At 43.9% G+C, this 21,703-nt stretch overlaps 1 protein-coding gene across 1 annotated transcript; it reads right to left on the reverse strand.

Moving 5' to 3' along the window:
- Positions 1 to 361: 361 nt before the first annotated feature.
- On the reverse strand, positions 362 to 12,038 carry slc2a11l (solute carrier family 2 member 11, like). Its single transcript, XM_086300571.1, has 12 exons — positions 11,777 to 12,038; positions 11,383 to 11,477; positions 11,127 to 11,287; positions 10,875 to 10,999; positions 10,633 to 10,762; positions 4,559 to 4,707; positions 4,278 to 4,465; positions 3,936 to 4,046; positions 3,298 to 3,399; positions 1,579 to 1,654; positions 1,335 to 1,462; positions 362 to 1,231 (listed from the first exon to the last, which is right to left on the reverse strand). The coding sequence occupies exons 1-12, from the start codon at positions 11,802 to 11,804 to the stop codon at positions 1,025 to 1,027; spliced, it is 1,500 nt and encodes a 499-aa protein (XP_086156697.1). The 5' UTR covers positions 11,805 to 12,038; the 3' UTR covers positions 362 to 1,024.
- Between the last annotated feature and the right edge of the window lie 9,665 nt (positions 12,039 to 21,703).

The following is a 21,703-nucleotide window of genomic DNA, read 5'->3' on the forward strand; positions in this document are numbered from 1 at the left end:
TTTTCTATATATAGTGTCACACAGGTGGAAAAACGTCATCAGTATTTAAACGGCACTCCAGTGATACAACTGGTCAGGATGGAAAAAGACTGTGGAGCAGTTTCAACTATAGAAATGCATCATGTTTCAGACGAGTTAAATATTATTGTGTAATTTATGGTTGATTTACCACATTTGAGGAGAAATTAAAAATCATAGCTTATAGCAAAAAGCACAAGAGCAAACACAACAATATTTTAAGGTCTGATATTAAAGTTTTAGAGTAAAGTAAGAAAACGCAAATAGAAAAAAATGCTGCTACAACTCACTTTAAAATAATTTTTTTAATAATCAAACAAGAGTGAAAGATCTATAACGTGTCAGTAATGTCAAACTCACAATATGGGTCATGGGCCATATGCAGCCCACTTTGATCATAAGTGGGCTGGACCAGTGAAACTCTCCTTTCTGTCTGTGTAAAGACATTTAACTACACACTGAATCCCTAAGACATCTTAACATAAGAAAAAGAAGTGCAGTTACAACAGCACAGCTCAGTTTTTCTACGCCATATACTATACTGTTGTAGTAAATGAAAGAAAGTTCGGGTATAAACTGTAAGAAAATGTTTGACAGAAATGTTAAAAATTACAAAAAAAGTTCAGGTATGGAAACAGAAATAAATTATTCATTGACAGAAAATGTCCTATTTTATATTTAATTTTTTGTTTGTTTGTTTTTTATCTTACTGCGTATCCATTGTAAAGAAAGAAAAAGAAAAAAAGAAAATACGTTTTTATAGTAGATAAAATGACTTTTCTGTCATTTATTTGTTTTTTGTATTACACAGTTATTTTGGTGCAGTGTGAATGTCCTTCATCAGTAAAAAAAACAAAAACAAAAAAAACCTCTGTGCTATGTCCTTGATGACCAGTTTAATCCTAAATATTTATTAACGTCATTCATATCCTGTCTGTCTGACATACAGTGACTAATTCAAGCTGCACATTTAACAGCATATTTTCATTTTTTTTAATAAATCTAATCACAGTTTGGTTTCGTATGATATGATTCTATTGGCGTACTTCTCAGTCACGTCTTCTCTTTTGGGTTTGCAATGCATCTTATCAAATTCTGCAGCGATCTCCAGCGGTGTCTTATTTTTGATTTCGGGGACGTTGAACTTCATATAAAGCCCACAGATGAAGCAAGAAAACAGAAAAATGAGAAAGCAAAAGTAATCCAGTTTCTCCTGGAAATAAAGCATTTGGAGGCAATTTGTCAGTCCTTGTGCTTGACACATTTCAAATGATCTTAAAAATATGCCACATTTTACATACTTTTAACATACTTACCACTAGGATGGGGAAGACCATCCCAACCACAAACAGGACTAACCAGTTGAGGCTGCAAGAGATTGTGTACGCAGCCGATCTGAAAGGCTGAGCAAAGAGTTCCCCTGGAAGACTAGGTGTAACTCCAACTTTGGGGAAAATGTACATGCTACAATAAGATCTCCTCATTGTTTGGTCAAAAAGAAAAACTTCTTGGTGTTAATTTTACAGTCTTTAGAAATATTAGCTTGAGAGATAAACGTACCCGGACCAATGGCAAAAAAGACTATACAGAGGAAAATAAGGACCATGCTGCAGTACGGCATCCAGGAGACCTGACTCTGAGGAAAACAAAAGGGTTTAAGTTTGTTTATTTATTCAAATATGCAGATGTATATACTATCTGTCAAAGGTTTCAGAACACCCCAATTTTTCCAGTCATTTATCACAATTCAAGTCATTCAAGTCCAGTGAATAGTTTGAAATGGTACAAAGGTAAGTGGTCAACTGCCAGATGTTTTTTTTTTTTTGTGAAGGTAAGTTTACCCAAAACTAAAAAATAATATACATTTCAAAATTATTTAAAAAAGGTCTTTTTCGGGGAACACAAAATGGGTTAACAATTTAAAGCTGTCGTTCAGCAATGGAGGTTGATCAACCATTGAAAGCTGGTGCTACTAATTGCAACTTTTCTGGATTACTTACTGGCCCCTCTGTCTGCATAAAAGCAGTGCTGGAACACACTGTGGTACCATGCCCTCGTGAGCATCAGTTGAACAGTATTGTACTACAGAAAGTGTGTGGCTACAAAAATGGCGAGAAAAATGGAAGAGAGACAGACCATCATAGCACCTAAAAATGTAGGTCTTTCCTACAGAGAAATTGCAAAGAAAGTAAAGATGTCAGTGAGTACAGTTTCCTTCGACATCAAAAGGCACTCAGAAACTCAGACGGGAAGAGCTCTGGCAGACCCAAAGCCACAACTGAATCTGAGGACGAGTTTCTGAGAGTTAACAGTTTGCGTGATAGGCGGCTCACAGGACAACAGTTTCAAGCACAGCTTAATAGAGGTCGTAATAAGCAAGTCCCAGTTTCAACTGTGAAGAGAAGACTTTGAGCAGGTTTAACAGGACAAGTAGCAATAAGAAAGCCATTGCTAAGAATAATCAGAATAAGACAAAAGGCTTGCCTGGGCCATGAAACACTGCCATTGCACTACTGAAGACTGGAAAAAGGTATTATGGACTAATCAAAATTTGAAATCTTCCCATCATAACTACCCTTTCGAGTAGGCGAAAGGATGGTTTCACAGTGTGTGGTATCAACTGTCAAATGTGGGGAAGGAAATTTGATGGTGAGAGTGAAAGGGACCCTGAACCAAAACGGCTACCACAGCTTTCTGCAGCCCCAAGCAACACCCTCGGGTATGCGCCTAGTTGGGGTTTATCCTACAGTAAGATAATGACCCAAAAGATAAGTCCAAGCTTTACCAGAACTACCTCAGGAAAAAAAGAATGAGATAATTAGCTTGAAAACATGGAGAGGCCAGCACAGGCTCCAGACTGAAACCCCATCAAGCTGGTTTGGGATGAACTGGAAAGAAGAGTGAAAGCAAAGCAATCTACAAGTGTCACACATTTATGGGAACTTCTGCAAAAGATATGGGAAGAACTTCCTGAAGAATATTGGATTTCTATTGCAGAAAAAATGCCACGGGTGTGTTCAGCTGTTATATCTGCCAAAGCTGGCTACTTTGATAAATCAAAACTTTAGAATACATTTTTGTCTATAAATTGATTCCATGATTTCTCTTTTAACTCCAACAGCTTATTTGTACTATGCTTTCATTTCAGGGTGTAATGAGACATTAAACAGTGTAATTTTCAATTAAAAAATGGAAAAAAAATAATGTGTCCTAAAACATTTGACTGGTAGTGTATATATAAATATATTTTTAAAAGTGGTTAGTTTTGCAGTGACTTACTTGCAGGTACAAAGTGATGGTGAGGAAAACTAGTGTCACAGACATTCCTGCGTAGCCTCTGAAGAGCAGGGCCGTTTTTCCTGTTCTGTTAATAATCATGAACTGCAACATGAGAACAGATTTAGCCTGCTGCTGTAAATGTTTTGCACAGAATTAAAATTAAACAATTAATTAAACAGCCACATGGGGGAGCTACGATTACACATGAAAACAGCTGCCACAAGGCATTTACATCACTGGTGAGACCTCCAGACGTTTTTTCCCTTAAATGATTTGATACATCAGCAGGAAGTAAATAAAACAAACATTAATGATAGAGTGTTTACAGGATGTTAAACACAAAGTTTCCCTAAAATTGGCTTGTGCTAAGTGACTAACATTTCAACAGAAGTCTGAACAAAGAAATGACGATGAGTCATAGGACACAAGTTGCCCTTGTTAGTTTTTGTCCACTCTGGCTCCACCTGCTGAAATGCTAGTCTGTTTGCACAAGTAAACACCTTTGGATCAGTCATTGTGCTGCACTACTTTTTGTCCTTTAAAGTTTGTCGTTCTTGAGCTGAGCACCTATATTTTGCTGGACAGTCCGTTTTTTATTGGATACAAACATGATTGGATATCAGTGAAAGAGTACTTACACAGGATACAACAGTAGAAAATTCACAGAGCCCTGTCCCCAAGGCAGTGTATGGTAACTTTTCTTCTGGGATTCCCGCCGCACGAAACACATCAAAAGAATAAAAGTACACCTGTAGAGAAGTTAAACATACACAGATAAGAAACTGTGTAATGTTTCTATTCATTTTACTGAAACTGGCCAGTTTTCCTGCTGAATATTTCACTGTTATTGTTAGTTATGTATTTATTACATTTTATTATATTTAGACATTACAGGATTTTTTGAAAGAACATAATCTAAAAAAGGAGATTACAGAGACTGGTGAAAGAAAGACTCCTCTCTTTCTAGCATATACACTCACAGCATTGATGCCACAGAGCTGCACTGAGGTGAAAGTTACAGCGACAGTGATCAGCTGCCAGCGGATCGTTTTGTTCTGAATCAGCTCCAACACTGAGTAGCTGCGGACACTCTGCAGGGCAGCTTTCTCCTCCAGCATCTCCTCGATCTCTCTGCTGTAGTCCTTATTGCCCCAAAGCTGCTTTAAAGCTAAGGTGGCATGAAAAAACATGAGATTTAAATGGTAAGTTAACAGTCACTAAGTAAAAAAAATCCCCTAAGGCTAAAAATGTTTTTGTACACCTTTTTCACAGGTTCGTTGGTCTCCTCTGTCCAGCAACAGGAAGCTGGGAGATTCTGGCAGGAAGAACAGGGTGATGAGTTGAAACAACCCAGTGAAACCGATGAAACCAAGCAGCCAGGGCCACAGCTTCTCTGTACCAAGTAACTCACTGCAAGTATAACATCAATAGTCAAGTTATCACAGGTTAATATCTAAAATAGCAACATGCTTCCAAAAACACCGTTATGAAAAGTTTTAAAGGGACAAAGATTTTTGCATATAATTCTTTCATACATGGTAACAAAGTGCAATAAATTGCACTTAAATAAATTGCAAATAATCCATCCATCCATTTTCATCCGCTTTGTCCGGGGCCGGGTCGCGGGGGCAGCAGCCTAAGCAAAGAGGCCCAGACCTCCCTCTCCCCAGCCACCTCCTCCAGCTTATCCGGGGGAATACCAAGGCGTTCCCAGGCCAGCCGAGAGATATAATCTCTCCAGCGTGTCCTGGGTCTGCCCCGGGGCCTCCTCCCGGTGGGACATGCCTGGAACACCTCACCCAGGAGGCGCCCAGGGGGCATCCTTGTCAGATGCCCGAACCACCTCAGCTGGCTCCTTTCGATGTGGAGCAGCAGCTGCTCTACTCTGAGCCCCTCCCGGATGGCCGAACTTCTCACCCTATCTCTAAGGGAGAGGCCAGCCACCCTTCGGAGGAAGCTCATTTCTGCCGCTTGTATCCGCGATCTCGTTCTTTCGGTCACTACCCACAGCTCGTGGCCATAGGTGAGGGTAGGGACGTAGATCGACCGGTAAATTGAGAGCTTCGCTTTTACACTCAGCTCCCTCTTCACCACGACGGACCGGTGCAGCGTCTGCATTACTGCAGCTGCAGCCCCAATCCGTCTGTCGATCTCCGGCTCCCTTCTCCCATCACTCGCGAACAAGACCCCGAGATACTTGAACTCCTCCACTTGGGGCAGGAACTCATCCCCGACCCGGAGTGGGCACTCCACCCTTTTCCGGCTGAGAACCATGGCCTCAGATTTGGAGGTGCTGATCCTCATTCCCGCTGCTTCACACTCGGCTGCGAACCGCTCCAGTGCGAGCTGGAGGCCCTCACCCGATGAAGCCAACAGAACCACATCATCTGCAAAAATCAGAGATGAGATTCTGAGGCCACCAAAGCGAAAGCCCTCCGCCACTTGGCTGCGCCTAGAAATCCTGTCCATAAAAATTATGAACAGAACCGGAGACAAAGGGCAGCCCTGGCGGAGCCCATCACCCACCGGGAACGAGTCCGACTTATTGCCGGCAATGCGAACCAAGCTCTTGCAACGGTTGTATAGGGATCGAATGGCCCGTAGCAATGGGCCAGACACCCCATATTCCCGCAACACCTCCCACAGGACACCCCGAGGGACACGGTCGAATGCCTTCTCCAAGTCCACAAAACACATGTAGACTGGTTGGGCAAACTCCCATGCACCCTCAAGTATCCTGGAGAGGATAAAGAGCTGGTCCAGTGTTCCGCGACCAGGACGAAAACCGCATTGTTCCTCCTGTATCCGAGGTTCGACTAACGGACGAACTCTCCTCTCCAGCACCCTGGCATAGACTTTCCCAGGGAGGCTGAGGAGTGTGATCCCCCTGTAGTTGGAACACACCCTCCGGTCCCCTTTCTTGAAGATGGGGACCACCACCCCGGTCTGCCAGTCCACAGGTACTGCCCCTGATCTCCACGCAACATTGCAGAGGCGTGTCAACCAGGACAGCCCTACAACGTCCAGAGCCTTCAGGAACTCGGGGCGGACCTCATCAACACCAAGGGCTCTGCCACCAAGGAGTTGTTTAACTGCCTCAGTGACCTCGCCCCCGGAAATTGGCGGGTCATTCCCCTCATCCCCAGACTCTGCTTCCTCCTCGGAAGACGTGTCAGTGGGATTAAGGAGGTCTTCGAAGTATTCCTTCCACCGCCTGACAATTTTCTCAGTCGACGTCAGCAGCGCTCCACCAGCACTATACACAGTGCAGGTAGAGCACCGCTTTCCCCTCCTGAGACGTCTGACGGTTTGCCAGAATCTCTTCGAGGCAGCCCGAAAGTCTTTTTCCATGGCCTCTCCGAACTCCTCCCACACCCGAGTTTTTGCTTCAGCCACTGCCCGAGCCGCATTCCGCTTGGCCTGTCGATACCTGTCGGCTGCCTCCGGAGTCCCACTGTCATGATCCTGGGTCCTTTTGACCCAGCGTTTTGTGTTTTCTCTTCACGATTTTGGTTCTGTTCTCTAATTGGTGTTTACCCTGTTCCCCCCGTGTGTTCCTGTTTTATTGTGAAGGTCTGCGTCTTATGTGAGTGTTTTCAGTTTGCCTCCCTGGTCTCGTCATGTTAATCACTCCCAGCTGTGTCTCCCACCTGTGTGTAATCTCCCTGTGTTCTGAGTGTATTTAAGTTGTATTTTCTGTCTTAGTAATCGCTGGTTCGTCTGTGTTGTTTCCCCTCGGTCTCCCTGCGTCTCCCCGTATGTATTTCTCCGGACCTCCCTGCATCCTCATTCTGGTTTGTCTTATTAGTTTACCCAGTTTAGGTTTCCGGTTTCATGTTTTGTCGCCACCGCTGTTTGTACTTACACCCCTGTAAATAAACACTCACCTGCACCAGAGCTGCCGCCTTTTGGGTCCTTACTACAAATCCACACGGCTTGCCCCGCAAACCGTGACAGAACGAACCAGCCACCATGGACCCAGCGGCTGTCAATCCGTCCGAGGAGCTCCAGGATGACATCGGCTACAATGTGGAGATCCTCTTCGGGCTGTGGCTGGAGAATCCTCCGTACGAGCTTCGCCGCGCCGTGGAAGGTCGGCTACAACGTCTCTTTTCCGGCCTGCCATGGCTACTGAATTCACTTCCTCCGACCATACAGGCTTTTCTCCGGCACACACCTCACCTTCTCTCAGCCACTCCTGCCTCGCTGCCCGACTCGCCGGATGTGATCTTGCCCGGCCCGTCGGAGCCGTCTGCGGGGAGGAAACGCCGATCGCGCCGCAAGCGCGCCACCCCACAGCCGTACGTTCGGGCTTCTAAATCACCGGCTGTGGTGAGTGAGGACTCTTTTTCATTTTCAGACTGCATGACTGTTCATTCAGGGGCTGCATTTTGTGTGGCAGATGTCAACGCGAGCTGCTTATCGCCTGTGCAGCTACCGGCAGCTCAGTTAGCTCCCCCGCAGCCACTCTCAGCTCGGTTAGCTCCCCCGCAGCCACTCTCAGCTCAGTTAGCTCCCCCGCAGCCAGTGCTCCTTTCAGTTCAGTCTCCAGTGCCACCCTCAGTTCAGTCTCCAGTGCCACCCTCAGTTCAGTCTCCAGTGCCACCCTCAGTTCAGTCTCCAGTGCCGCCTGTAGCGCAGGCCCCAGTAGCTCCAGTGCCCCCGCTACCCGTAGCTCTGGCTCCAGCAGTACCGGTTCCACTCATTCACTCCATGCAGGGAGAAGATTTAAGGTCCAGTCAGGGAGTTTCTCGCGCTTTAGCTGCTTCAAGCACCGTTCTGCACTCCAGGGCTTCCCCAGAGGCTAGGTCTCAGTCCCCAGCTGATTCTGGACCCCTGAAGATTAAGCAGCCCTCAGAGAACAACTCCGTGTCAGTGCTGTCTGAGCAGGGCCAGTGCTCAGCACAGCACCCATTGCCTTCATGTCTGCCAGAGGACTCCATGCCTGCTGGCTTTGTGATGGCTTCTGCTGGAGGGTCCAAGGGGCCCGTTCAGCCACCTGTCTCAGCTGGAGGGCCCGAGGAGCCCGTCCAGCCACCTGCTGCAGCATCATCATCATCCTCGCCGGCTGCAGCATCATCATCATCCTCGCCAGCTGCAGCATCATCATCATCCTCGTCTGGTCCAGCCTCAGAGCCTTCAGCCTCGTCTGGTCCAGCCTCAGAGCCTTCAGCCTCGTCTGGTCCAGCCTCATCCGAGTCTTCATCCTCGCCTGGTCCAGCCTCATCCGAGTCTTCATCCTCGCCTGGTCCAGCTTCATCCGAGTCTTCAGCCTCGCCTGGTCCAGCCTCATCCGAGTCTTCATCCTCGCCTGGTCCAGCCTCTGCAGCCTCCCCTGGTCCGGACCGCCATCGCCTGAGTGGCCGCCGTTGCCTTCCGCACGGCCGGCCCCCGGACCGCCATCGCCTGAGTGGCCGCCGTTGCCGTCTGCACGGTCGGACCCCTGAACTGTTTTGGACTCCTGTGCTGTCGGCCCCCTGAACTCTTCTGTTTTGGGCTCTGTTTTTTCCTGTGTTCTGGTGTGCTTCGTTTCTTTTGGTTTTGGGCTCGTTTTTTGTTTTTGTCTTTTGGCCTTCTGGTGCTCCGGTTTTGTTTTGCTTCGAGCCCTCCTTCCTGGGCCCCCGCCGCCCGCCCTGGTCGGGTTGTTTTCTGTTTTTTCTGGCTGTTTTGTTTCTTGTTGGGCTGTCTGGAGCCAGCCTTTGAGGGGGGGGGGGGGGTACTGTCATGATCCTGGGTCCTTTTGACCCAGCGTTTTGTGTTTTCTCTTCGCGATTTTGGTTCTGTTCTCTAATTGGTGTTTACCCTGTTCCCCCCGTGTGTTCCTGTTTTATTGTGAAGGTCTGCATCTTATGTGAGTGTTTTCAGTTTGCCTCCCTGGTCTCGTCATGTTAATCACTCCCAGCTGTGTCTCCCACCTGTGTATAATCTCCCTGTGTTCTGAGTGTATTTAAGTTGTATTTTCTGTCTTAGTAATCGCTGGTTCGTCTGTGTTGTTTCCCCTTGGTCTCCCTGCGTCTCCTCGTATGTATTTCTCCGGACCTCCCTGCATCCTCATTCTGGTTTGTCTTATTAGTTTACCCAGTTTAGGTTTCGGGTTTCATGTTTTGTCGCCACCGCTGTTTGTACTTACACCCCTGTAAATAAACACTCACCTGCACCAGAGCTGCCGCCTTTTGGGTCCTTACTACAAATCCACACGGCTTGCCCCGCAAACCGTGACACCCACAGGCTAACCAAGCCCGATAGGACTCCTTCTTCAGCCTGGTGGCTCCCTTCACCTCTGGTGTCCACCATTTGGTTCGGGGATTACCACCACGGCAGGCACCAACCACCTTGCGGCCGCAGCTCAATGCAGCAGCTTCGGCAATGAAGACGCTGAACATGGTCCATTCGGACTCAATGTCCCCAGTCTCCCTCGGAATGCTGTTGAAGCTCTGCCGGAGGTGTGCGTTGAAGATCTCGCGGACTGGGGCCTGAAACTGAAGCGGGACCTGCGCAGTCATGTTCACTCAAATGTCCCTGATGTACCATCCAACCCTGTTCCCTCCACTCCCACATCACTTTAGCCTCCTCCACTGCCTTTGAAGTGTGGCCATCCATCCCTGCAACTATCACTTTTTTGTTCTTTTTCCTTTTTTTGCAATTGCAAATAATACGAACCATAAAGGACTGTTTTTCAGAAATACAGTTAAATACTATAAAAACCTTAAAGTAGTGATGTTGTGTAGAATGCAAATAAAAGCTGAATGCAAATGATTTTCAAATTTCAGATTTTGTTCAAAATAGAAAAGATATGTTGTTTAAAATTTCATGTAAAATATTAGCTCATGATGAATTTCATGGCAACAAGACAGCTCAAAAAAGCTGGGAATGTGCAATGAAAGGCTGGGAAATTAAGTTTTACTAAGGAGTTGAAGGAACATTTTGCATCTAATTAGGCTAACGGTAACAAGTCAAAAGAGCATCTTACAGAGAAATGGCCAGATGAAATTTACCAATCCACAAAAAAATGTCTACAAATATGTGAATATGTCCCACATTGTAATACCACATGATCTGACCCTTTGCAGTCCTGTTGCATTGGCTGCAGTGACTCAGTCAAAATTAAGACCTGACTGAAATGCTGTGGTGAGCTCTTAAGAAAGCTAAATGAATGCCCAAAGCAGTGCTGTGAAGAAGAGTGAGCCAAATTTCCTCCACAATGAGAGAATGATGATGTTATACAGAAAATGATTACTTCTGGTTATTTCTGCTGAAGGTGTTAGAATCACGAGATGTACTTAGTTTTTCACAGGACTGTGAGATACTTTCGTTTTCACATGTAGGCTACCTCACCTGATCCCCAGCAGTTGGCCAGAGAACTTCCCCAAAGACATGAAGGAACCAATGAACACGCCAACAATCCCTTTCAGCTTCCGAGGAGCGATTTCCATGACGTACATTGGATAAACTGCAAGACTGGCTCCTAAAGTAACAGGAAAAATCAACAACACACATACACAATCTGACCAGATTCAATGAGGTGACAGTTTGGACAGCCGGGAAACTAGCTCCAGTGAGTTTGCTCAAAAGGTTACCTGAATTAATGCCAAAGAAAAATCGTCCTGCCATGATCATCTCAAAGGACATGGCTGTTTTACTCAAGAGCATCAACACGCTGCCAAGTATAGCCACAAAGGTGTTTAACAAAAGGCATCGCTTTCTATGGGACAGGAAAACAGAGACTTAGAGCCTGAGGCCAACGCAGAACATCTATTTATGCATGTCTTTGACAGTGCCATGTTAATAGCTAAACAGAATATGGAATTTTTATGCTCATGTACACCAACCTGCCAAATTTTGACGCCAGTGAACCAGCTGTTAGCGACCCCAGTAAACCCCCAATGCAGAAAATGGACACTGTGAAGGACCAGATGAGCGAGAGCTGCCATGGCTCCAGGGAGAGACCGTATCTTTGCACGCATGTTTGCTTCACCAGCTCCTTTATAAACTACAACAAGGTGAACAGGTATAGACTTGTCTATGCATGCTGAAAATACAGCTTAAGGTTGTCTGTATTTTAATTTAGTAAAGTATCTCACTTACAACAGAGGGGGAGGTCATCACAGACACGCTGTATCCATAATGAAATGTCCCACCGATACCACACACAAAAATGGCAGCAAATACAACAGGATAAGCTACCTGTAAAAATGTTTTTAAAGAAATCAAGAAATGTTTTTATGGAAAATGTAGGTACATTTTGTTTAACGTCAATCATGCTAAATAATCAAATTTTAATTTTTCAATACCACATTTCCCTAAACTTACATCTGTCAGTCTGTATGTTCAATTATTTTTATGGATTGTGTCAATTCTCCATATACAGCAGTCATTTAAATATCAAAAAAAAGAAGTTTTCCTTTCATTTATATGCTTGAGCTAGCCATTCACAATTCAAAAAACATAATGTAAACATAAAAATAGTTTTAACTGTCACCTACCAGGAGTCCTAAGTGCTGAATCATTGTTGTAGGTCTGTCGCTTTCGGGTGAGAAGTCTTTTCAGATCATTCACATGGATGCAGCACACATTTAACTGAGCGCTGAAATGATTAACTTTTTTCTGGGCCAAAGAATAAAAGGTGTTTGGAACAAAAACAACAACTTAAAAAGTTATGTGTCTGATGTGGAATAAGTCATGTGGGCATGACTTTTGTTTGCTTAAGGATTCTGCCCAGTGATCATGAAAGACCCTTAACCCTCTCCAGGCAGAAGTTGCAGATTTGCAACAGTTAAAAACTAACAACCTGATTACCCCACATACATATTTAATGAGTTTTTTTTTACTCAGAAGTACCACTGCAGGACTTGGTTGTGCATTAGCAACAAAAAACTTAATTTGGGCCTGAGAGGGTTAACAGGCTGCTCTAAAGAAAAGTTATTTATTGTCCTGCAATCTGTTTAAAAGTTTGAAAAAGTTACACAGAGAAAGACAAAGACGTGATTATGAAGTTAAGCCAAAACCTTTAACCTATTTTTATTTGTCTCAAAGCTTAGTGGAGAATTGCATCACAAAACACAACAGGAAAATCATCTCATGGAAGGGATACAGAGCCATAAGTCTCAAAAGAAAGGTTACATTTTGGAAAATGTATTAGCTATCCAGACAGGGAAAACCTCAGTGTCAGTTGTCAGTAAACATTAAGCTACAACCAACATAACTTCCTTAATGTTTGCACATACCTCATTCAGTTATACAAACAGTGAACAGGAGAAACTGGATGTTGCTGGAAGATTCTTCAGCAAAGAAAGAAACACATTGGTCTTGCACTTTTGTTTTGTAAAAAAAAATATTGTGTGGGAGTTTCTTTTTATTCTAAATCCTTTGTTAATTGTGTGTAGTAATCTGTCTTTGAAAGGCACAGTGAGATGTCTATTTATTCAAAGTGTTGCTTATTAGGTTTGATACCCAAATTAAGCTGTTTCAGTCGTTTCCACTAGAAAAACAAGAGTGGCCCAACACACCTATTATTACAAAACTCTGGTTCAGAGTCAGAATCACAAATATAAAGTATCAACGAACGATCAAAAGCAGCAGTAAGACGCTTCACTGTGAAAAGCACAAATTTTGTTACATAACATCTGGTTCTCAAAAGTAAGCCGGTTCTCCAAAAAGGACAAAAGCTGTGCACAACTGTCCCAAGGAGACAGTGTGTCTGTGTCTGACACATGATGCAGCCAGATGTCACACAGCTGACCTCCAGAGAGGAAGCAGAGTCAGCTTCAGACTAAAAACACTGTCAATAAAGCACTGAAAGACCAGAACTTAAAAAAATAAATTCCTGCTGGTGAATGAAGCTTTTGCAACTGCCGTTGAGGCTGTATTTTCAGCTTGACTGAAGGAGAAACAGCTGACACTTTATGAGAAAGCTGTAAGACTTTTCTTACGGAGTCATTACTGCGAACTGAATGATGAACCAGTGTGTTTTTTCTTTCTTTGGAGAACCACACATGCACCCTCAGATCAAATTATAAAGGATTCAATCTTTAACTTGGGCTCCAAATTGACTCGTTGTCAATAGTGAAAAGGACTAAAGAAACAATGGGGATAAAGGGGAAAATGATCTTCATCTGAAATCAGTAAAAGATACATAAATATATATTTCACCAAGGAAGGCAAACCTACATACATATTAAAAAAACCCCACAATATTCATGAAAAACCTACTAATGCAGGGCAAAAATAAAACCATCAGTATCAATGTTGTACAGGTTGCACACGTTGCTGTTCAATTCTCTGACTTTGTTGTTGGATAAAAGTTATTTTGAATAGCTGTGAGTCTCTATGTCAGACTTCCCACTCTGAGAAGCATAGGCCGATCTTCTTTATAAGCCTGTAACTGCAGCCACATCCACCTGCCCATCACTCTCCTGTGTGAAGAGAACATTCCTGTCAAAATACTGTGATGATCTATCAAAACAAACAACTAGAACTTAAATACAATACACTGGTTTTAAATGGTGTTGGTGAAACATGAGCAAAGTTAAACCATGAGCAATCTGTGTTGTGTGCTAACTGAGACCAGCTATACCAAGCAAACATGGCTGGAGCCCCAGATGGGTCCCAAGCCCATACTATGTGCCCCATGGTACACTATCACCGTGACCTGGTGTGGCTTTGTAGTATGTTTGCTGGGTACTACAAAGACACTTCCACATTATGATGCTTTCTTTATGCTAGCTATCCTCAGAAAACATAAAGACCCCGTCAGCAATAATAGGGGTGACATCAGCGTTATCGACTTTCTTTGTTAACTCGTGCTCTCTCCTTTAGGCTCTGTTCTGAAAAGTTCCACAAACTTTACCAGCGAGACACATCATTGTGTGCCTCAACTTCACAGGGTGTTTTGGTCTTTTATCCCCAGGCTAATCCACCATTTTTTACCCTCCTTGGTTAGGTTTAGGGATTAGAGATCTGGTCTACATTATCATATTAAAATTTGGGACACATCGTCAGTAGTGGACCTTGGATTCATCGGGTGTTATCACTAGACACCCTCATCCAAGGAGGCCCTGCCAGGGTTGATCAAGCCCCAGAGTGTGTCAGTGTGTCAATTTAAAATAAACTTTTAAATTGTTATTTCTCTTCTACTTTCTTCTGTTTAGTTTTCTACAATTTATTTTCTTCTATCAATTCACCGCAACTGAGAAATAATACTTACCTCTCTAATATTTATGGAGCCTCACTTCTTCAAAGGAATAGAAAAGGTAATAGAGAGAAGTAAGACAAAAGAGACAAAATAGAAGAGAGCAGAGAGTGCCTGGCATCCCGCGCCTCCCCGCCGGATTGGGCTGTGCGCTCTACCTCCCCAGTGCCTCCCAGAAAAGGGAAGAAGAGCAGAGGGGAGAAGAGCAGAACATTTTTTTCTTTTTCTTTTTTTCTCTTTCATTCCTCCTTTAGGTTTCACTTTCATGAACTGCACAGCTCCCAGTAGGCTCTTAGCCAGCTGTATCGGTCAACCAGCAAAATTTCTACTGTTAGGTTTTCTACCCTTTTGACACCCTCTCCTGAGGCAGGCCCACCACGGGTTGTCTCACGGTTAGCAGACTGCCTTAGCTACCCAAGTGATGTCAGCCCTCTTTAGCCATAACCAGTGACTGGTCCTCTCAGCAGTGTTAGCTAATTCTCTTATAGCCTGCTGTCGTGCCTGTTCTCTGATCCCAAACTCTATAAACAGGTTTGCTGTTGTACTGGCAACAAAGCACCTGCACCCCACTTCCACCGGGCACACTTTGATCTCCCAGCCTCTGTCCTCTGCCTCAGCTGCCAAGTTGGCATAGCGCAGTGTCTTACGCTCAAATGCTTCTTCAATTGCTTCCTCCCATGGTACCATCAGCTCAGTTACGTACACAAATTTTTGGGAGTTAGACCTAAGGACGCGGTCTGGTCGCAGAGTAGTTCTTACGATCTCTGTGGGAAAAATTTGCCTCTGATCCAAGTCCACTTGCATCTGCCAATCCCTGGCAACCTTCAGTGAGGTTGAAGGGCTAGTCCTCGGCTTGTCCCCCTCCCAGACAATCAGAATCAGAATCAGAATCAGAATACTTTATTGATCCCTGGGGGAAATTATTTTTTGTTACAGTGCTCCATTTTAAACCAACATTAAGACAAGACAGACAATACGCTAACTAAGAATAGTACAATATATACATATATATACATACATACATACATACATACATAAGTCACTTATAAATAAATATTTGGAAAAGAAACATGTGTAGCTGTAGCAGCAAACAGTGTGTTAAGTGCTGATGAATGCTGATGAATGCTGATGAATGCTGATGAATACTGACGCTCCTCTTGGTTCATGAAAGGTTGAGCGTTGATGGATTTTATCTTGCTCTCAATTTTCTCAGCTAGACACCTGAGGACCTGATTGTGTCTCCATGTGTATCTGCCCTGAGTAAGGCTAGTCCTACAACCAACCAAGATGTGCTTAAATGTTGCTGTGACTGTACACAGGGTGCAAGATGGGTCCTTTCCAAACCACAGCTGCAGATTTATTGGGGAAGGTAGCACATCGTATGTCGCTCGGATGATGAAACTTAGCCTATTGGACTCCATTCCCCAGATTTCACTCCATGTGAGTTTCCTCTTTTCAACACTCTCCCAATTCATCCAGCGACCCTGCTTGGCCAGCGCTATGGCTCTGGCATGTCTTACTGTTTCTTCCTGTCGACGCACCTCCTCCACCACCATTTTTTGACGTTCGGTTACAGATGCCTGTTGCCACAGAGGTGTTACTGCTCCAAGACCAAATCCTCTTCTGCCAAGTTGGACGTGACCCACCACGTCACAATGGCGAAGAGCAGATTTGGCCCGTGGCACAGCTGTGGCTGGGGTCCACTTCCTCCCTGTTGCTAGGGTGGGAGCAGTGCCTCTCACTATTGGGTCCCGGAATTCCGTGAGTGTGATCTCAAGCCTCAATTTAGGGATAGGCAATGACAGTATCCATTCACTGTAGATTCCAACTCTGCTGAGGAATTTGGGAAGTCTGAGCCACTTCTTATCGTAGGAGCTCATTAGCCTCTTTAGTTGATTGGCATGACTGAGTGAGACCTCGTACACTGTCAACGGCCACAGTAGTCTGGGTAATAACCCAAACTGGAAGCACCAGCGCTTCAGTTTCCCTCAGAGTGCAGTGTTGTTAATCCGCTTGAGGTCGTTAGCCATGTTCTGCCTTAGTTGTTCAAGTTGCCACATCTGCATTATACCACTGTCCCAGGCTCTTGATGGACTTCTCTAAGACTGTTGGAATTGGTTCTCCACTGATATAGAATTGCTCGGCTGTCAGTTTTCCTTTTATGATGGAGATGCTGTGAGATTTACTTGGCTTAAACTCCATTCTTGCCCATTCGATGTTTTCCCGGAGCTTATAGCAATCACCTAGTACATGGTTTTGTTTTCGTAATGATGGTCATGTCATCCATGTAGACTCTAATGGGAGGAAGATGAAGGCCACTACTGAGTCTCTCATCTCCCGCTACCCACCAAGATGCCCGCATGACCAACTCCATTGTCATGATAAATGCCAGAAGAGAAATCGTGCAGCCTGCCATAACTCCAATTCCCAGATGCTGCCAGGCTGTGGTGGTGTTCTCAGCTCTCACACAAAACTATAAATCCTGAAAATAGGTCTTGACCAGTCCTGTGATGTTGTTTGGTACACTGAAATAGTTGAAGGCCATCCACAAGATCTCATGCAGAACTGATCAAAAGGCCAGATGAAGGTCTCTTCGTTCTTTCTTGGCAGTTTGAATCTGGTGCCAGATGACGGTGGCATGCTCCAGACATCCCAAGAAGCCCCGGATGCTGGCCTTCTGCACTGATCTGTCAGCATAGTTATTTCTTTGCAAGAAAGTAGATAGTCTTTGACCAAGACACTAAAGAAGATCTTTCCCTCTACATTCAGCAGGCTAAACTGACGAAAGTGGCTGATGGATGAGAAGTTCTTCTCCTTAGGGATCAGAATACCTCCTGCTCTTCGCCAAGCCCTTGGAACCACTCCTTTATGCCATGCTACCTCCATCAGAAGGTGAGAACTGTTTCTTTTATCTGGCAGGGTTTGGCCTGGGATGTTATAAGAGAGAGAAAGATGCCACTGAAAGAAAATCAAACTGAAATCTGTGCTAAAACAGCAAATACAAGGGTGAAAGTACAAGTTAAAATAGGAAAGCTTGTTAAACCTAAATTTGAAGCAAAGTCAGCAGGTTTGAAGCTGCATTTATCAGATTGAACTGGTGATTGTACAAATGTACTTTTTATGTCTCCATTAAAATGTAATTTAATTAAGGTTCATTTAGATAATGCTTCAAAATAACTGCTCAAATAAATGTCCAAAGTGGTTTTGAGTGGGTGCAAAGCAGTGAGACTCTTCTTATATTTTCTAAGAACTTCAAACTAAACTGTGTCAACAACTACCAGATATCCATAAGACAAACCCTAATAACCCTGGTGATCCCTAGCCCTTTTATTTAGCATCACCAGCAGGACAAATCTTCACTTAATGGTAATGATAACAATAATAATATTATTAATATACATTCTGTATATAGACAGCCAAAGTGTCCCCGCACAGAGATGGAGGCAAAACTCATTCTTGTTTTAAGTGGTCTCTTGTGAGCCCTCCAGTTTAATAGAAGTGCAAAATGAATCAGTGAAGAACGCCTTAAATGAAGTCAGCCTGAGAAGCTGCTCCAAACCGAGGTGTCACTTAGCATTTTCACGAGTGCTGTTATTTTTCCATTGCATTTATCCAAACTGTCTTCACTTTTATCCAAGCAGTTTCGGTTCTTGCAAACTTTTAACCACGGTAGAGATTTTGTTTATATTGTGTATGGTGTAAGAATGTTTAGTACACAAATGGGAAAAGCAGCACAGTGGTGCAGTACTTAACACAGTCACCTCAGATGAGTTTGCATGTTCCTCCCATGTATCTGCGTGAATTCTGTCCGGGTCCTCTGGGATCCTCCCACAGTTCAAAGACAAGCAGTTAGTGGAGTTGGGATAATTATTGATCCTAAATTTCCTAGAGGTGTAAATGTGAGGGCAAATGGTTGTCTGTCTCTTTGTGTTGGCTCTGTGATAGTCTGGTGTTTTCTCTTGTCATGTGTCAGTGACATGTTTTGCATCTTCCATCCCTTGCACTGACTTTAGATTTGGAACAATGTGTCAGTTTCTCCATTTATATTCCCAGGAAATAACTCTGTATTTCTGAGTCTGGGCTCTTTGTTTCAGGCTGTCTCAGAAACACTTGGCAGTAGAAACTGACACTCAAGGCCTGGTGCCAAACTCGTGAAGTCCTCCTAAGTAGACGGAGACCCATGGCAACGCTTGATCACGATAAATAATGAATGCCTAACAGGTTCACTTTACAAGGAGCTTTTCAGGTTCACACACACACCTTCTATATCCTCATTAACTCCAGTCTGGTCAGGGTGACTTAAACTGTCTAACAGTTTTATAACCTCTCCTCTCGGCTGATTATTTCCAGAAACACTGCACCCCTGCTTGGCAGGAATCAACCCTTTCAGCTAAAATGAAAGGCACATGATTGCAATAAATTATGGGGATGGGGGGTCTCTATCAGAACTTCCACTGACTCTGTGGAGAATCAGACTAAAGAAAACTGTTGAATAGGCTTCCTTAGAGCACACACAAAGCAATCACAATCCTACTTCTATTCAATGAACTTAAACTAAAATCACTTTTTTTATAGTTCAGGGAAGTGAGGTTGTAATCACTTGATTAAACATACAGATGAACAAAAGGGGAGAAGCAGAATATCAAACTGAAGATATAACCAAGCCAGTCTGAACGAGAAACTCAGAGAAACCACTAAACAAACAATAGGAAGTGGGAAAAACTGGCTAGTTGATCAAGACTGGAGGAAAGCACAAAGAATAAATTTACGCAAGGGAGGCCAGGGTGAGCACAAACAGTTCACAGCAGAGCAGGCCATCACAAGGACAGGAAAAGAACAAAGACAGGATGAGGCACAAAGAAAAGTATTTACCAAAATAAAACAGGGAGAGCAGATAACTGAGACCCAGAAAGGACACACACACACAAACACACAAAAAGAGAAAGAAAGACAGACAAGAAAAGTACCCAAAACACAAATAAGGATTAAAATAAAACTGGAACTAAAACTCAAAAAAAAAAAAACTATGAAAATTGACTGGTGCTTTCACCGATCAGACATAACATTATGACTATCTGTCTAACATTATCCTGGCGGAATAGACTCACTAGTCGCCTAAAGGTGTGCTGACGTATCTGCACCGAGATGCAAATCCTGATACAGAGAAACTCGTTGTTGTGCATCCTGGTCTTATTTTTTACCCAGTAAGAAGCGCACAGGCACCCAACCATCCACATGATGCAAACGAAAATGTGATTCATACAACATGACCGCCTTCTTCCTGTGATGGCATCAGCCACACAGGGGTAAATCAGTCCATTTTTCCACTTTATTAGTTTGTTTTGCAGTTTTCTTCATTAATATAATTCATTAATCATCAGTGTTGGGAAGGTTACTTTTAAAATGTATTCCATTACAGATTACAGAATACATGCCCCAAAATGTATTCTGTAACGTATTCCATTACGTTACTCAATGAGAGTAACGTATTCTGAATACTTTGGATTACTTAATATATTATCATGCTGTTTACAACTACATGAATGTGCTATTGCTGTGATTTATTACTGTTACTGAAGGTCCGCGGCTCCGGACCGTAGTAAAGGGACCTCTGACTAATACGGTGGGTTCTGTGTCAGGCACGTAGCCGAAAAATAGCTTTACTTTGTTGTGTGGGTCAACTTTGCTGGCGAGAGACAGAAAGAGGAGTTGAAAGGCTGCTCCAACGGAACTTATTGTTTTTGGAGGAAAACACGAACAGTCGAGTCAACTCCAAAGCCCTTACTTACAACTGGGCTCGTCAGACACTCTTCTTGGCTGCAGTGGTTATTATTATATTTACATGCTTCCAGCTCCCGTTTCTGCTCCGTGACAGCTTGTACTTTTCCTTTTTCTCCCTCCTCGCGCTCACAGACACATAACAGGTATGGCAGTCCATTCTCCCTGCAGCACGGACTACACTGCCCATGAGGCTACATTCTTCCTGTAGCATTCTGCCTATTAGCTTAGCACAACAACAACAAAAAGGCGCTCTCTCACCCAGAAAACAAGCAGAGAGAGAGCCTCACCCTGTAACGATGGCAACCGTAACGCTGCCGCCTGGAACAACAGAACATCACAGCTGTCAAACAAAACCCAAACAGTCCTGACCCGCCACAATATGAAACAGGGAAGTACCGCCATGTAATCCATTTATTTCAACAAAGTAACTGTATTCTAAATACCACCTTGTTAAACGGTAACTGTAACGGAATACAGTTACTCATATTTTGTATGTAACGGCGGTACATGTATTCCGTTACTCCCCAACACTGTTGATCATTTGGTTAAACCTAACACTGATATTACGAGGCGCGCACATAGCATCGTGTGGTTTTTCTAAAATGTTTTGTTATATTAATTATGTTTCTCTTTCTTTGAGTTCCCTGGGTTTGGGCGGTGGCTGTTTCCTGTCTGGGCAAAAAGGCTGAGGACTCTGGGAACAAAATGCCTGCTCAGCAGGACCAACCATGGGCTTACCAGGAGCAGGGGTGTTTTAGGTTTAGTTAGGTTATTCTGTGCTTAGTTAATATTAGTATGTTTTTGTTTTCCCCCTATTGTGTGTAAATGGTTTGGCCAAATCATTATAAAAGCTACCCTCATGCATCTTTCTAATTAGGTCAGTTTGTGAGTTAAGTTGTGTCTCACTTTGTTTTGGTTAAGTTTCTGGAAATTACTTTTCGTAGCGTTATATTTAGTTGACCTCTTTTACGGGCCTGCTAAGTATGTTTTTGAATGTTGTTAATTTTGGACTTTTTGGGGGTTAAAATAAAGAAAACACTTTTTGAAGATACCTTTTTGCCTGTGTCCTCTTTGCTTTGGTTGCTTGGTCCCTCACACTTCCATTGCTCTGTGGTCCGGTTCTAATGCTCATGTGCCCATCCGGTGCTCAATTGTAATGGAAAACATCAGAAACTGAGATGTGTCAAGTTGAGCCATGTCAGCCGAGTCGAGGCGAGTAAGTGCTAGTGGAAAAGGACTTTTCGACTTGTGGACCCAGGTGCTGCACCGTCAACACTCTAAATGACACACAACCATCTCTGTCCAACATGTCTGTGGGAGAACATGCAAAAGCCACACAGAAAGGCTGAGAACCTCCAAACCCAGCATCTTCTTGCTGAGAGGTAAGAGTACTAAGTGCTACACCACCATGCTGCCCAGAATTAGACTCTCCAGGCT

This window comes from Aulonocara sp. 'chitande type north' Nkhata Bay, linkage group LG7 (assembly GCF_057382095.1).
Source record: "Aulonocara sp. 'chitande type north' Nkhata Bay isolate Kocher_YH1m ecotype deep benthic linkage group LG7, A_spYH_male_GT1.1, whole genome shotgun sequence".
Taxonomy (NCBI): domain Eukaryota; kingdom Metazoa; phylum Chordata; class Actinopteri; order Cichliformes; family Cichlidae; genus Aulonocara; species Aulonocara sp. 'chitande type north' Nkhata Bay.

Coding starts and splice junctions, on each gene's coding strand:
- slc2a11l (XM_086300571.1), bottom strand. CDS start 11,804: ATGATTCAGCACTTAGGACTCCTGGTAG. Junction 11,478..11,776: donor GCACTTAGGACTCCTGGTAG/GTGACAGTTAAA, acceptor TTTTACAGGTAG/CTTATCCTGTTGTATTTGCT. Junction 1,232..1,334: donor TGGTCTTCCCCATCCTAGTG/GTAAGTATGTTA, acceptor CTTTATTTCCAG/GAGAAACTGGATTACTTTTG.